Below are 16,667 nucleotides of genomic sequence, written 5' to 3'. Positions count from 1 at the left end.
GGGGGAACTTATAGAAAAAATAATTCGGGACAAAATTAATAGTCACAAGAACAAATACAGGTTAATTAAGGAAAGCCATTATGGATTTCTTGAGGGAAAATCGTATTTAACTAACTTGCTGGAGTTTTTTGAGGAGGTTACAGAGAGGGTTTATGAGGGCAGTGCTGTTGATGTGATGTACATGGACTTTCAAAAGGCATTTGATACAGTGCCACACAACAGGGCGGCACAGTGGTTAGCACCGCAGCCTCACAGCTCCAGCAACCCGGGTTCAGTTCTGGGTACTGCCTGTGCGGAGTTTGCAAGTTCTCCCTCTGACCGCGTGGGTTTCCACCGGGTGCTCTGGTTTCCTCCCACAGCCAAAGACTTGCAGGTTGATAGGTAAATTGGCCATTGTAAATTGCCCTTAGTGTAGGTAGGTGTTAGGAGAATTGTGGGGATGTGGTGGGGAATATGGGCTTAATGTAGGATTAGTATAAATGGGTGGTTGATGGTCGGCACAGACTCAGAGGGCCGAAGGCCCTGTTTCAGTGCTGTATCTCTCTATGACCCTATAACAGACTTGTGAGCAATTTTGTAGCTAATGGAATAAAAGGGACAGTAGCAACATGGATCCGAAATTGGCTGAATGACAGGAAACAAAGAGTAGTGGTTAATGGATGTTTTTCGGGCTGGAGGAAGGTTTGTAGTGGAGTTCCCCAGGGATCAGTGTTGGGACCCTTGCTTTTCCTGAAATATATTTATGACCTAGACCTTGGTGTATAGGGCATAATTTCAAAGTTTGTGGATGATACGAAACTTGGAAGCATTGTGAACTGTGAGGAGGATAGTGAAGAACTTCAAATGGACATAGGCAAGTTGGTGGAATGGGCAGACAGGTGGCAGATGAAGTTCAATGCAAACAAATGTCAAGTGATTCATTTTGGTCGGGAGAACATGGAGAGAGAATATAAAATAAAGGGCACAATTCCAAAGGGGATGCAGGAGCAGAGGGACCTGGGTGTATATGTGCTTAAGTCATTGAAGGTGGCAGAACAGATTCAGAGCATGGTTAATAAAGCATACAGTATCCTGGACTTTATTAATAGAGGCATAGAGTACAAGAGCAAGGACGTTATGTTGAACTTGTTACGACCCGGTGAGAAAGGTGTCCAGGGGTCCCTCTCTGCCTTCACCTGGTCTTACCGTAACAGGGTTTAATTTTAAACACATTGTGTTTTTAGCTCCACTTTGGTGAATTATTGTTCACCGCTTTCCAATTATAAGGCAAAGAAACCAGCACAAACAGGCTTTCTTAGGCTTAAAGAAGATAAGTTGAAATTAATGAAACTTAAACTCTAATTTGTTAACGCCTACGGATACACGACACGCCCCACGCTAGCATGCATACGTGATACACACTTGCAAATAGAGACAGAAAAGAGCAGAAGAAAAATCAAGTGGAAAAGCTTGAGGCAATATCTGAAGAGTTGTTGTTACAGTTCTTGGAGCTCACCTTGATTGTAGGTAGATCTTGCTTTTTGTTGGGGCCCAGTATTCTTCTTGAACCTTGTTCGCTGTAGGAGACTTTTCTCTCTTGGGGTTCATGTGTCTTTTGTGGATTTGGAGTTCTGTGAGAAAGAGATGGGAGCAGACAGGAGAGATCTTCTCAGTCCAGGAGCAAACAGACACTCACTCTGAATTCAAACTGTTTGTACAATTCAGAAAAACCCAGATTGCCAAGCAGATTAGTCATGTGACTAACTGGTCTGATCACGTCTTGGACTACAGCGCTCTCTGGAATGCTCCTCTTACACACAATACCTGGTGATCAAGGTCCATTGTGGGTTGAATGCGTCAGGGAATGGTCCTTTGTACTTCCAATCACTGTCTGTTAATATGAAAATGTCTTTTCCAGTTATGGCTGATCTGTTTAACAAGTCCTTTCTCCACTCCAGTAACAGTTTAAAATCAATGTTCATGACAAAATTAATGTACCTCATTCTTGGCAAGTGGCGGCCTAGCATGACTTTGTGTAAGACACTAGTTCGGCCTCAGTTGGAGTATTGCGTCCACTTCTGGCACCACACTTTAGGAAAGCCGTGAGGGCATTGCAGAGAGGACAGAAAAGGTTCATGAGAATGGTTCCAATGTTGAGGAAATTCAGTTATGAAGATAAATTGGAGAAGTTGGGACTGTTTTCCTTGGAGAAGAGAGGCTGAGAGGAGATTTGATAGAGGTATTTAAAATCATGAGGGGTCTGGACAGAGTAGATGGGGAGAAACTGTTCCCACTCGTGAAAGGATCAAGAACGGGAGAGCACAGATTTCTAGTATTTGGTAAGAGAAGCAAAAGCGACATGAGGAAAAACTTTTCACGCAGAGAGTGGTTGAGGTCTGGAATGCACTGCTCGAGAACGTGGTGAAGGCAGGTTCAATTGAAGCATTCAAAAGGTAATTAACTGTTATATGAAAAGGAAGAATGTGCAGGGTTACAGGGAAAAGGCAGGGGAATGGAACTGAGTGAATTGCTCCTTCAGCGAGCTGGTGCAGACACGATGGGCCAAATGGCCTCTTTCTGCACTGTAATACTTCTGTGATTGATACAAAGGATAGTGGAAATCTGGAATTCTCTCCCCCAATAGGCTGTGGATGTTGGGACAATAGAAAAGCTGAGATTTTTGTTAGTTAAGGGTATCCAGGGATATGGAACAAAGGATGGTAAATAGATTTGAAGTACAGATCAGCCGTGATCGAATTGAAAAGTGGAATAGGCAGTAGATACTGAATGGCCTCTTCCTGTTCCTGTATAAACCTCTGGCTGTACAGGTACTGAGTGATTGGAGTCGATTCTAGTTCATTTTATTGCTTTGGCATCTCTGACCCAATGTACCTTTATTCCTCACCTTACCAGAGCCACTGCAGTAGCCATCCCATTCATTCAGATGGGACTACCAATTTGTACTGAACTAGGGACTGAAATCTGTATTTAACTCCGTTCATCCCAATTCAATCCGACTTGTATTATCTTGATACTCATTTGGATTGTAAGCAGTTTGTTTATAAAGTTTACTCTGTTGTGATGGGGATTTCTTCCTCTTGAGATTGTGGTTAAAGGGTTTAAATGTTGGTGTCTCTGGCCCCTGTACTGTATCTGACCTGAGAATGCCTGGTCCTGATGATGGGAAAAGTTCTGTGTCAAACCATAGTAAAACCATAGCTGGAGTTCAATGTGCAGTTTTGGCACGATGGAAAGAATATTTAGGCATAAAGAATGTATAGGGTGGATTCATTGGGATGCTGCCCTGCTGTGACAAAATACAAAAAAAAAGATTATTTTTGTTAGAGGGGTTTAAGGGTTGATTTGGTCGAGGTGTTTAAAGCTAGGAGGGGATGGGACAAACTGTTTCTAGTAGTTGAAGGTCCAGATTGAGGGGATAGAGAGAAAAGATTAAATGTAAGATTTAGGACAGAGAGCAGGTGAATTTTGTATTGCCAGAGGGTTGAGAAGCTGTGGAATGCACTTCTGGAATTAGTGATTGAAGCAGATACCAGATCAGCATTTAAGAATAGGTTAGGTGGTTGAAAGAATAGAGAATAAAGGAACAGAATTTATGGAACAGAACAGGCACATAAGATTAGGAGGATAAACAGCAACACAAACTGGTCAAGCCAAATGGCTTGTTTCTGTGCTGTAAATTATATGTTCTATTTGCCAGTACTGACATTTCATGCTATATTAAAGAAAGAGTTCTCCCCAACATATTTTAATACCCCTGCCCCAGTAATAGGAGGATCTGAATGTGTGGTTAATTTCCTTTAGGTGGAACTGGTGAGAAGAGATTATGTCGCGAATGGCGGCTGGGAAACATTCTTGTCCTATGAAGATCCCGAGCAGGACATTCTAATCGGATTACTCCGCTTGCGGAAGTGCTCCGAGGAAACTTTCAGAGTAGAGTTAAAGGGAGGAGTGTCTATCGTGCGAGAGCTTCATGTATATGGCAGCGTAGTGCCTGTTAGCACACGGGATCCGTCCAAGTTCCAGCATCAGGTAAGGATGAAGCATTTGGACAATTTAATTCCACAGGACTGAGCACTGTTACAGGTATCTTTTCATAAAGATTGCTGTTGCAAATAGTTGTCATTAATTCTAACTTCCATTTATTGACCCTCGTCTGAATGCCGGGAGTTTAACGTGACAGTGAAATGGTAACCAACTATCCTACTTGAGACTAATCGCTGGCCAATGGAGGGCACCATTTGCCATCATACAAAGGGGCACTGAAAAGCCCTTTTCCATAATGCAGACTGCTTTGCGCCTTGTAAAAGTGTAATCGTCCTGAAGTTGCAGAGTACATACAGCACAGAAACGGACAATTTGGCCCATGGTCTGTGACTGTGTTTATGTTCCACATGAGCCTCTTCCCACCCTACTTCATCTCACCCCATCAACATAATCTTCTATTCCTTGCACCCTAATGTGCTTATCTAACTTCCCCTTAAATGCATCTATCCTATTTACCTCAACTACTTGTGATAGTAAGTTCCACATTGTCACCAATCTGGATAAAGAAGTTTCTCCTGAATTCCCTGTTGGAATTATTAGTGACTATCTTTATAGTAATGGCCCCTAGTTCTGGTCTCCCCCACAAGTTTAATCTTCAGCCTTTGGAGTCTTGATGAAATACTTCAAGTACCCAGAGCTACGGGTTGTTTGTACGCGAATTTTTTTCACACAGTGTTAAAGTACAGCAACTAACAGTGATCGCCCAGTTATTGAGGCCATTCACTGGCATTGATATTTTAGGAAAATCAGACAGATTACAAAGTGCATCACACCACATTCATTTAGATTCAGAAAAGTAGCATCTATCGCTCTAGGAAAACCAGTAAGCTCCTTGGGCTTCAGTGAGTATGCAAAATTAGCTTCTCAAATATTTTCATCACATTTCTCACTCTGGTGAGGAATTGTTAGTTGATAAGGGAGATGGGGCGCATGACGTCAACTCCATTTCATTGCTGACTGACTCCTGAAAATTTAAACCTAACATCTGCCCATTGTCTTAAAGTGTGCGTTTTATATTTGGGAAGCTTTCTTCTGCAGTCTGTTACTGAATATAAAAAAAACTAGCTAAATAATGCAAGGCAGCTGTAGGTGGGTCTTAACAAGTCAAGTCAGAATGTACAGACATGAATCTTTTCCATTTCGCTGATGGGTTGACCTCATTGGGTGTATTTACTGCTGTTGTAAGATTTAACAAAAAGTAAATGAGCCGATGATCAGTGCAAGTTTTTAGTGGTAACTTGTGGATAGACCTTTCCTGTGTGTATAAAGGAAAATACTTTTACTCAACTGTCTTTAAGTTTATATCAATAGTTTATAATTAAAATGATCACATTAACCTTTATAAAAGTGTGAGTGGAAATAATGTAAAACTCTTGTATTACTCTTTACCCTTGTATCAGGTTCAGCTATGTGATGTGGTGTGTTCTATATGTGTTGCATTCAACTACATTGGAACCTGTAATGTGGACTTCGTTGGTTTGAAATTAGGATTTCAATGGTTATGAAGTGGGGGTGAGTCTTTAATAGATTGCCCTGTTCCTGTGTTTCATTGTTCCCTCTTCTGCACTAGGGACAGGGGTGCACACACAATCAGATCAGTTAATTTGACCTCATCCCTTCTGTCTCTGATTATATCATCTAATAGTTTCTTAAATGTGCCCAGTGTCCTGGTCCCAGTTTCCCTTCCTGCTAACCAGTACCAGCTATTGATAACTCTCTATGTAGAGAAATATTCCCTGGCCTGGGTTCTACACCTGCCTTGCACATTTTACCCTGCTGCCTTGTTAAAAGTATTGTGGTTCTACTTTCTATATCCCATTCAGTATCTTGTGTACCTCACCCCTCTTTCATAGCTTGATAGAGGAAAGAAATAAAGATCTTGCATTTATGTAGTGACTTTCACAACCTTCAGGTGTCCTAAAGCACTTTAAAGCCAATTAAATACATTTAAAGTGCAGGGTTTCTTTTAGTTAGGGTAAAGGACACTTCACAATGCAACATCAGACACCAAATTATTGCCATTTTCATCTTGCAGCACAACTCGGTCAGTTTCTCCACTTGCCAGCCTTTTCATTATAATCAATAACTTGCATTTGTATTGAGTTGTTAATGTAAACTACACAACCCAAGACGTTTCACAAATGGGGACAGGGAAAATGATGCTAATGGAGTGAAAGCAAAATAGTGCAATGCTGGAAATCTGAAATAAAAACAGAAGGTGTTGGAAATGCTCAGGTCTGACAGCAGTTAACGTTTCAGGTCATGGAATACTTTTGAAGGGCAGTCACTGTTGTGATGAGGGAATCACAGCAGACAATTTGTGCATAGACTGCCACATTACATTAGTGACTGCCCTTTAAAAGGCATCAGCTACTCTGGTCCCATTTGTGAAGTGCCTTGGGATGTTTATTTACATTAACAGTGCTATGTAATCAATAACTTGCATTTGTAATGAAGTGGCTGGTGAGTGGAGAAACTGAGTTCTGCTGTAGGATGAAAGTGGCAATGATCTGGTGTCAGGTGTTGCATTGTGAAGAGTCCTTTGTCCTAACTAAAATAAATCCTGCATTTAAAACAAGGTATCCTGTTGCTCTAAATGAGGAAATCCTCTGATTTAGTATGAGCAAATGTCATGAGAGATCCGCTATCTTAGGACATAGATTGTCTGGGGGAAGAGGATTCCGTAATAGCTTTTAAAAGGGAGTGGATAAATATTTGAAAAACAAAATGTAAAAAGATATTGGGAAAGTAATGAATATCTGGAACTATAGATATCTCTTTCAGAGAGTTGGCACAGGTGCGATGGGCTGAATGGTCTCCTCCTGCACTGTACATTCTATGATCCCAACCTCTCCTGGAATTGCTGTCTTTCTTCCTCAGTTTTGTTGAATTTCTATGTTTTCCAGGGTTTCGGAATGCTTTTAATGGAAGAGGCAGAACGGATTGCTCAGGAAGAGCACGGATCGTCCAAAATTGCCGTAATTTCAGGTAACATTCATTCTCAGTTTACAGAATGAACTTCTGGAATGTTTGATATAACTAACAGTTTCGAAAATAAGAAATATTTCAGAACTGTGTAACGTTTGCTCTCGCTTTCCAACACAAACTTTAGTTATAGTGTGTTTTATTAATTCTCTTTGTCTGTATTAGTTCTCGTTGAAGCAGCACTGATTTGAGCATCAGTAGAAAGTAAAGGGCAGCACAGTGGCGCAGTGGTTAGCACCGCAGACTCACAGCTCCAGCGACCCGGGTTCAATTCTGGGTACTGCCTGTGTGGAGTTTGCAAGTTCTCCCTGTGTCTGTGTGGGTTTCCTCCGGGTGCTCCGGTTTCCTCCCACATGCCAAAGACTTGCAGGTTGATAGATAAATTGGCCATTATAAATTGCCCCTAGTATAGGTAGGTGGGAATGTGGTAGGAATATGGAATTAGTGTAGGATTAGTATAAATGGGTGGTTGATGGTCGGCACAGACTCGGTGGGCCGAAGGGCCTGTTTCAGTGCTGTATCTCTAAATAAATAAATATAAATAAATAAATAAATTGATGATGGCTTAAGCACAGCCTGTAACACACTCCAAAACACAGCTCATCGTTAATTTATTATTACGTATACTTACTTTAGCAATTGCATATGTGTAATTTAATTTTTTTGGGGGGAAGTGGGTATGCATTTAGGATATGGAGCAAGGGCAGTGAGTGATAAATGAGCGCTCTTTCATAGCTTAGGAACATAGAAACAGGAAGCAGATATTCAGGTCCTCAAGCCTATTCCACCATTCAATTAGATCATGTCTGATCAACTCCATCTACCTACCTTGGTTCCATAACTCTAAATTCGCTTGCCCAGCAAAAAACTATCAATCTCAGTTTGAAAGCTTCAATTGAATCCCAACATCCACAGCACTTTGGGGGAGAATGTTCTAGATTTCCAGTACCCTTTGTGTAAAGAAGCTGCTTGTGACGTGGATATTTCTATTGGATTATAATGGAACTGTCTAGACCTCAGAACACCCTCTTTTATTAGGTTCTAACAGTCCTGTACAATTAACGCATCATTCACTTTGTTTTACTGTTATGCCTTGTATACAATGCTTCATATCCTTTTCCACTACTTGTTTCTTTAACGCACTGTTTTTAATTTGAGGTGGGCGACACTGGCCAGATAGCACTTGCTGTCCACCCTTGGTGGTCCTGTGTGCATTAGGTGTCAGCCACATAGGATAGGACTGGAGTCATGTGGAGCAGACTAGGTGGGAGGTAATAGACAACCAGTTGGATATTTACAACATTTCAGCAGCTTTTACTGGATTCCAGCATCAAATAGTCATTTGTTTTCATCTGTAGTACAGCACAAGAGGAATAAACTTAATGCATTACATAGATTAGTTCCCTGAATGCCTGAATGTGTGAGAGATTAGAATGAGTGGCCCTGCTGAGCTGTCCAACATCATGATCATGTGAAAGCAGTTGGTCTGAGTGTGCTTGGGAACACTGCTTCCAACATCCAGCAATCACATCTGTTGTGCTGGTTCATTAGCCTGGTTGCAGATTTGTGTTTCTACTGTCATTACATCCTGAAAGCTGATATTATCATCGAGGAACCGGCTGCTCCGTAAATTATAAATGGCCAAGGGGACCGGTAGTGAGCACATTGAACATTGAAAGATGATGGCAATCTCATTGTACTCTCATTAACAGCAGTGTAAAGGATATTATAGCTCTAACTGGAGAGAAGGAAAGCATATCAGATTAATTTGTGGGTTTTTGTTGCTGATTACAACCCACCACTATTTGCATTTGACTAAATATAATGCAGTTCTAGTATGTGCCGTCATCCTAGTGAAGGAAGTAATTGCAGAGAAAGGCAGTTTTCTTCTGCACAGATATATATGTGTGAATTGTCTCTACTGTTTAATTGTAAAATGAATGAATCTGCAGCACAGCAGTAAGCCATTCAGCCCATCATGCCTGTGCTGGCTCGATGAAAGAGCTAGTCAAGTAGTCCCACTTACTTGCTCTTTCCCCATAGCCCTGCAAGTATTTCCCCTTATACTATTTATCTAATTCCCTTTTGGCAGTGACTATTGAATCTGCATTTTCAGGCAATGCATTCCAAATCACAACAACTTGCTGCATAAAAAATAATTTGTCTTATCTCCCTACTATGTTTTTTTTCTATTTGTCTTCCATCTGTGTCCTTTAGTTAAAGACCCTCCTGCCAGTGGAACCAGTTTATCCCCATCTGCTCTATCAAAACCCTTAATAATTTTGAACACCTCTATTAAAGTTTCATTTAACCTTCCCTGCTCTAAGGAGAGGAGCCCCAGCTTCTCCAGTGTCTCCACATAGCTGAAGTTCCTCATCCCTGGTACCATTCTAGTAAATCTCTCTTGCACCCACTTCAAGGTCTTGACATCCTTCCTAAAGTGTGTTGCCCAGAATTGGATGCAGTTGTCTTTGAGGACATTGTCTGGAAGGAAAAATAGAGTTGAGAGAAAATGTTAAGTCTTTTATAAATGTTGACATGGTCTCTGTTTCAACCATTAACTCCAATTAACTACAGCCTCACAGCCAGTGTTTCCTCTCAGGTATATTTGTGCACAGCTGCCTAGCAATCTGGAATTTACCACTTTGAAATAAACAGGCCGCTCACAACTTTGTGGAAGTTCAGCAACTTTTAAAATGTAAGCTTCCCATGGACAAGAAAGTAGTGCTCAGAGGAGTTTGTAGCTCGCCCAGTATTAAGAAAGGGAACATTGCTTACAACCTTCTGTGTAATTAAAGCTTCTTCTGCTGTCTGTGCTAAATCTCTTGCATATAATCTTATATCTAGGTCTTCTTGTTCTAGACTGCATAAGTCACTGGAAATGGTCTATTTCTATCAACTGTGTCCTCTCTTTATAAATTTTAAACACCTCCATCAAATCACCCTGTAATCTCCTCTGTCCTAAAAACAGTCTGAATCTTTCAAGTCTTTGCTTGTATTTGAGCAGCATCCCAACGAGTCTGCGCTGTATCCTCTCTCTTGCCATAATATCCTTCTCATGGTGTGACTCCCAAAACTGTATGCACAAATCCAACAATGGTCTTGCTAACGTTGGCACGGACCTTTCCCACCATCGTGACCAGACATTCTCAGGTCACATGCAGTGTGGGGGGCAGAGACACTGTGTGGGGTTAATCGTCCCCTACACTGCTATCGTTTAAGTACTTTAACCCCAGACTCGGGAAGAAATCTGTGTGATTACCAATTTAATACAAGTGGGATTGCTGTCTGCCTGTCTCCCCACTGCCACCATGTGCTTCTCCCCATCACCACCACTTGCTTTCCTACCATCTATCTCAACCATGCTGTCGTTCTCCATCACCCCCCATCCCCACCTTCTAACTATCTGACTTGCTTGCTGTCTGCCTCACTGGTGCAGTCGAGATCACATCAGAGTTTAGTGCTATGGCGCACACTTTATTGTAATTTGGACTGTGTGTTTGTGAGCAGAACCTTAATTTTTGCACCCTGGAAGAGTGAGTGATTTTTGCTGGACTTAGAGCCAGTTCTGTTAGGTGAGATGTCAATAATTACTTGAATGATTGTGTAGAAAATGATATTTACCAGTCACGCATAGGAACAAAAATCTATCCTAGTTCTATATTTGTGGTATAGAGCTGAATAAGAAATGTTTACAGCTCCCGATGGGGGAAGGCAGAGTGAATTTTCGGGCTGCAGGGGTCTGTTAGAGGGTGAAAGTCATCCATTGAGCCCCTTTTGCAGCTTTCCATTCCACTACCACCCAGCCCATGCCCTACACCACCGCACCGGAGACAGTGCAGTATTGAGCAGTGTGAAACTACCTCAGGACACAGTGTGTCTCCTCCCTTAGCAGATTAAACACCAACTCTGGCAGCACCAGCAATTCAAACGTGGCTGTCCCAGCCAAATAATCGGCTTACCACACAGACCAGTGCCAGGACAGAACCTGCTGTGGTACACTGCAGAAGCAAATTCAGAATGATTTCTGGTTCATGCAACAGTGGTGACTGTTTGTCAGATTCAGTCTTGTTCTCTCACTCCCTCCCAACCTGTGCTCACAGGCACAAAATTTTGATTACACGCTGATGAAGAGTAGATTGCTGCTATTTACTAAAAAAGGTGCCCATATACAGGCCCTAGAAGGGAAACAAAGCAATGTGTTGAAAAGTATTGAGAGGGGAAATAATCATATTACAGGGGATGAGAGGGGAAATAATCAAATTAATGACTTTTTTTGGAGCAATATGTTTTTGAACGAACAAAAGAGCTAGGCATTATAGCTTTCACAATGAGTAATGAGCCCGAATTAGACTAAAAGTAAGAGAAAAACAAGCTCAGAGTAACCATAAATGATTGTATTCGATATTGGGTTTGAGAGAGAGAAGGGTGAGTCATGACCGAAGGTTTTAAATTTAGGTAATACTGACTTTGGAGGGATGAGGCAGACATTGAACACAAGGGACTGGGCAGAACAATTAATGTTTGAAGCTACAGATGAGCAGTGGGAGGTGCTCAGAGGAGTATCTACTAGAATACAAGACACACAACCTTAATTAAACAACCTTGGCAAGATATCTTTTGTAATTAAGCAACTTTGGTGAGCAAGAGATAGTAGAAAACTGAAAGGGCTGATAAAAATGCAAAGACAGTCGAGATCCCACAGACTGGGAGAGATATGAAGAAACAGCAAAGGATTACAAAGAAATCAGTAGGAGCAGCAAAGAAGAAATGCCAGGAAAACCTTGTGAGGCATATCAAGGACAACACTTTTTTTTAATTCATTCATGGGATGTGGGCATCGCGGGCCAGGCCAGCATTTATTGCCCATCTCTAATTGCCCTTGATAAGATGGTGGTGAGCTGCCTTCTTGAACCGCTGCAGTCCATGTGGGGCAGGTACAGCCACAGTGCTGTTAGGAAGGGAGTTCCAGGATTTTGACCCAGTGACAGTGAAGGAACGGCGATATAGTTCCAGGTCAGGATGGTGTGTGACTTGGATGGGAACTTGCAGGTGGTGGTGTTCCCATGCATTCGCTGCCCTTGTCCTTTGAGTTGGTAGAGGTCGCGAGTTTGGAAGATGCTGTCTAAGGAGCCTTGGTGCGTTGTTGCAGTGCATCTTGTAGATGGTACACACTGCTGCCACTGTGCGTCGGTGGTGGAGGGAGTGAATGTTTGTAGATGGGGTGCCAATCAAGCGGGCTGCTTTGTTCTGGATGGTGTCGAGCTTCTTGAGTGTTGTTGGAGCTGCACCCATCCAGGCAAGTGGAGAGTATTCCATCACACTCCTGACTTGTGCCTTGTTGATGGTGGACAGGCTTTGAGGAGTGAGGAGGTGAGTTACTTGCCGCAGGATTCCTCGCCTCTGACCCGCTCTTGTAGCCACGGTATTTATATGGCTACTCCAGTTCAGTTTCTGGTCAATGGTAGCCCCTAAGATGTTGATGGTGGGGAATTCAGCGATGGTAATGCCATTGAATGTCAAGGGGCGATGGTTCGATTCTCTCTTGTTGGAGATGTTCATTGCCTGGCACTTGGGTGGCGCAGATGTTACTTGCCACTTATCAGCCCAAGCCTGGATATTGTCAAGTCTTGCTGCATTTCAACACGGACTGCTTCAGTATCTGAGGAGTCACGAATGGTGCTGAACATTGTGCAATCATCAGCGAACATCCGCACTTCTGACCTTATGATTGAAGGAAGGTCATTGACGAAGCAGCTGAAGATGGTTGGGCCTAGGACACTACCCTGAGGAATTCCTGCAGTATTGTCCTGGAGCTCAGATGATTGACCTCCAACAACCACAACCAGCTTCCTTTGCGCTAGGTATGACTCCAACCAGTGGAGGGTTTTCCCCCTGATTCCCATTGACCTCAATTTTGCTAGGGCTCCTTGATGCCATACTCGGTCAAATGCTGCCTTGATGTCAAGGGCAGTCACCTCTTGAGTTCAGCTCTTTTGTCCACGTTTGAACCAAGGCTGTAATGAGGTCAGGAACTGAGTGGCCCTAGCGAAACCCAAACTGAGAGTCATTGAGCAGGTTATTGCTAAACTTGATGGCACTGTTGATGACACCTTCCATCACTTTACTGATGATTGAGAGTAGACTGATAGGGCGGTAATTGGACTTGTCCTGCTTTTTGTGTACAAGACATACCTGGGCAATTTTCCACATTGCAGGGTAGATGCCAGTGTTATAGCTGTACTGGAACAGCTTGGCTAGGGGCGCGGCAAGTTCTGGAGCACAGGTCTTCAGTACTATTGCCGGAATATTGTCAGGACCCATAGCCTTTGCAGTATCCAGTGCCTTCAGTCGTTTCTTGATATCACCGGAGTGAATCGAATTGGCATCTGTGATGCTGGGGACTTCAGGAGGAGGCCGAAATGGATCATCAACTATAAAGTGTTTTACAAGCATATTAAATGAAAGAGGATGGATAAGAGTAATGTGGGCCCCTTGAAAACAGATGCAGGTGAAATTGTAATTGACAACCACGACATAGCAGCCTTGCTAAATTCTTAATATGTATTGGACTTCATTGTAGAGAATGAAGATCAAGCACCAGAGAGGCAAGGAAAACTAATCATAGGTCAAGGGGAGGAACTTATGAGTGTAATACAAGTTTTTTAAAAAGTAATAGAGAAAATAATGAGCCTCGATAGAGAGACACCGATCTCCAGGACCTGATGGTTTCCATCCCAGAGTATTTTAAGAAGTAGGTAAGGAGATTATAGATGCTTTGGTCATGATCTCGATTCAGGAATTGTCATCTTGGATTGGAAAATTCCCAATATTACTCCATTATAAAAGAAAGGTAGGAAAGATAAACCAAGAAATTATGGGCTAGAATATGTTAGGGACAAGGTGACTAAGCATTTAGACAAACATGAAATGATCAGAGAAAGCCACTGTGGATTAGTCATGTCTAGTGAATCTAGTTGAATTTTTGAGGAAGTAACTAATATGGTAAATACAGGAGTGTCTATAGATGTTATTTATATAGTGAAAAATAATCCAAGTGTGAGTGAGCGTCCAGGGTTGGGGAGGAAGCAACAGATGCCAAGAGTTTGTATGAGAGGAGAATTGCAGCAGTCGGGAACAGAGATACTTTTTATTTTCATTTTTCTCCATGAGCAACACCAAAGGAGATCTGATGGTTTGTAAACTTTTTTAACTTTTAATGGAGTTGCTGACGGTGAAATTCCATTTAAAATCCCTTCTGACGTGGTTCTGATCTCAGACACTGTTGAATACAATCTCAGGTCAAGCTTTAAAGCCTTGCTGAAATGTTATGTCCTGATTCTCCTACAAGTGCCATTCAACGAGAGTGCAATCCTGCTGTACTGCACTCAAGGCTTTTAAAAACTCAATTGTTCCTGCCTAATGCACTTCTCTCTTCAATACCTATTCTTGAACATATCACGTAAATACATGATTCCCTCTCCTTCAGTGACTTTTCATCCTTTTAATATGTTCTGAACAATTGCTGGAGTGCCGTGCCATGGTGGTGGTCTGTTTAGTTTAGAGATACAGCACTGAAACAGGCCCTTCGGCCCACCGAGTCTGTGCGGACCATCAACCACCCATTTATACTAATCCTACACTAATCCCATATTCCTACCACATCCCCACCTTTCCCTACCACCTACTTATACTAGGAGCAATTTCTAATGGCCAATTTACCTATCAACCTGCAAGTCTTTGGCATGTGGGAGGAAACCCGAGCACCCGGAGGAAACCCACGCAGACACAGGGAGAACTTGCAAACTCCACACAGGCAGTACCCGGAATTGAACCCGGGTCACTGGAGCTGTGAGGCTGCGGTGCTAACCACTGTGCCGCCCTGCTCCAGGGCAGGTCCTCTACTCTTTTTCTCCACCAGGAGAGATGAGCATGGCTAGGGAAGAGGGTATATGAGGTCATTTCCCATTGCCTTCCTCCGACCAGAATGGGAATTGAACCCATGCTGTTGATGATCTGAACCACATGCCAGCCATCTAGCCAACTGAGCCACTCGGTTCCCCAATCGTTGGAGTATCAGGCTGGATTTTATGCTTAAGTCTCTGGAGTGGGGCTTGAATCCATGACCCTCTTACTCAGAGGCAAGAGTGCTGCCACTGAAGCCATGGCTGACACCTGAATGAAGGGAAGATGCACAAAGCATACTGCACCTGGCTTCCAGACTGGCCATCTCAATGCTGCATCTTTCTCTCTGTCCGAGATGTCAGTGCCTACATTGGTGTCAGAGTTTGCAGTTTAGCAGGACCTTCCTCTGTTCCTTTCTTTTGTTGTGTGTCAGCTTCTCTGCAGGAAGAGTGGTAGTTGATTAATGTGTGCCCTACCAAAGCATTTTGAAGACTTATGAGGCAGCCTGACAGCGTGCCCACTGAGAGGAAGAAGAAACATGTGTGGTCAAGTGGAGAAGTAGTTGTGAGGGCAGTTGCAGGTGTTGAGTATGAGCCAAAGGAGGTGGAATAAAGTGTCCCATTGTGATTGGAGGAGAGGCATGGGAAGCAAAGGAGGGAAGGATTGCCAATGCTGGGGCTATGGTAGGGTGATGCAGGTCTGCATGGAGCATGGGATATTTTAAGAGGCACTTTACCTTAGTAGTCATGGTGAGGTAAATACATTTCTTACTGCACTGCCGAGTAATGCCAATGGTGCGGGCCCACCTAGCCGCCTCTCCCTGTTGCTGCTGGCTAGTGAGCTATAATCAGGATTTCAGATGTTTGCATCACAGGCTACTATCCCAGTCTATGTTTGGATAATTAAGGTCCCCCATTATAACTACCCTATAATTTTTGCACCTCTCTAATTTCGTTGCAAATTTGTTCCTTCACGTGCTTTCCACTAGTTGGTGGCCTATAGACAACACCGAGCAATATTACGGCATCTTTTTTGTTCCTTAGCTCTAGCCAAATTGATACTGTCCTCGACCCCTCTTGGATATCCTTTCTCTCCAGCACTGCAATGCTCTCCTTAATCAATACTGCCACCCCTCCCCCATTTTTTCTTCTCCTATCTTTTCTGAACACCTTGAATCCAGGAATATTCAATACCCAGTCTTGTCCTTCTTTGAGCCAGGTCTCTCTCATAGCCACAATATCATATTTTCACATGTCAATCTGCACCTGTACCTCACCAGTCTTATTAACAACACTCTGTGCATTCACATACATGCACATTAAATCTGATTTAGACTTTATTACTTTCTCCCTCTAGTGCAATCTATCTCTCCCAGTATTCTCAGCATCTTCGTATTCCTCTCTGATATTTCCTCCTAGTTCCCACTACCCTGCCAAGTTAATTTAAACCCTCCCCAATAGCACTAGCAAATCACCCCGCAAGGAAATTTGTCCCAGCTCTGTTCAGATGCAACCCGTCCGGCCTGTACAGGTCCCACCTTCTCCAGAAATGGTCCCAGTGTCCCAGGAATCTAAAGTCCTCCCCCCTGCACCATCTTTTCAGCCACCCATTCATCTGCTGTATCCTCCTATTTCTATACTCACTTGCACGTGGTACTGGGAATAATCTGGAGACTACTACTTTTGAGGTCCTGCTTGCTAATTTCTTACCTATCTCAGTAAACTCTTTCTGCA

The 16,667-nt window shown here is 42.9% G+C and overlaps 1 protein-coding gene across 1 annotated transcript in view; it reads left to right on the top strand.

The window, feature by feature from the left end:
- elp3 (elongator acetyltransferase complex subunit 3) overlaps positions 1-16,667 on the top strand; it is a 119,612-nt gene that overhangs the window by 79,513 nt on the left and 23,432 nt on the right. The window contains exons 13-14 of the mRNA XM_068021070.1: positions 3,802-4,029; positions 6,951-7,032. Of these exons, the coding sequence (XP_067877171.1) occupies positions 3,802-4,029; positions 6,951-7,032 (310 nt within the window). The remainder of the gene's footprint in view (positions 1-3,801; positions 4,030-6,950; positions 7,033-16,667) is intronic.

Source organism: Heterodontus francisci, chromosome 3 (genome assembly GCF_036365525.1).
Source record: "Heterodontus francisci isolate sHetFra1 chromosome 3, sHetFra1.hap1, whole genome shotgun sequence".
Lineage (NCBI taxonomy): Eukaryota > Metazoa > Chordata > Chondrichthyes > Heterodontiformes > Heterodontidae > Heterodontus > Heterodontus francisci.
The sequence above is the reverse complement of the archived record's forward strand: the minus strand, read 5'-3'. Positions and strand labels throughout refer to the sequence as shown.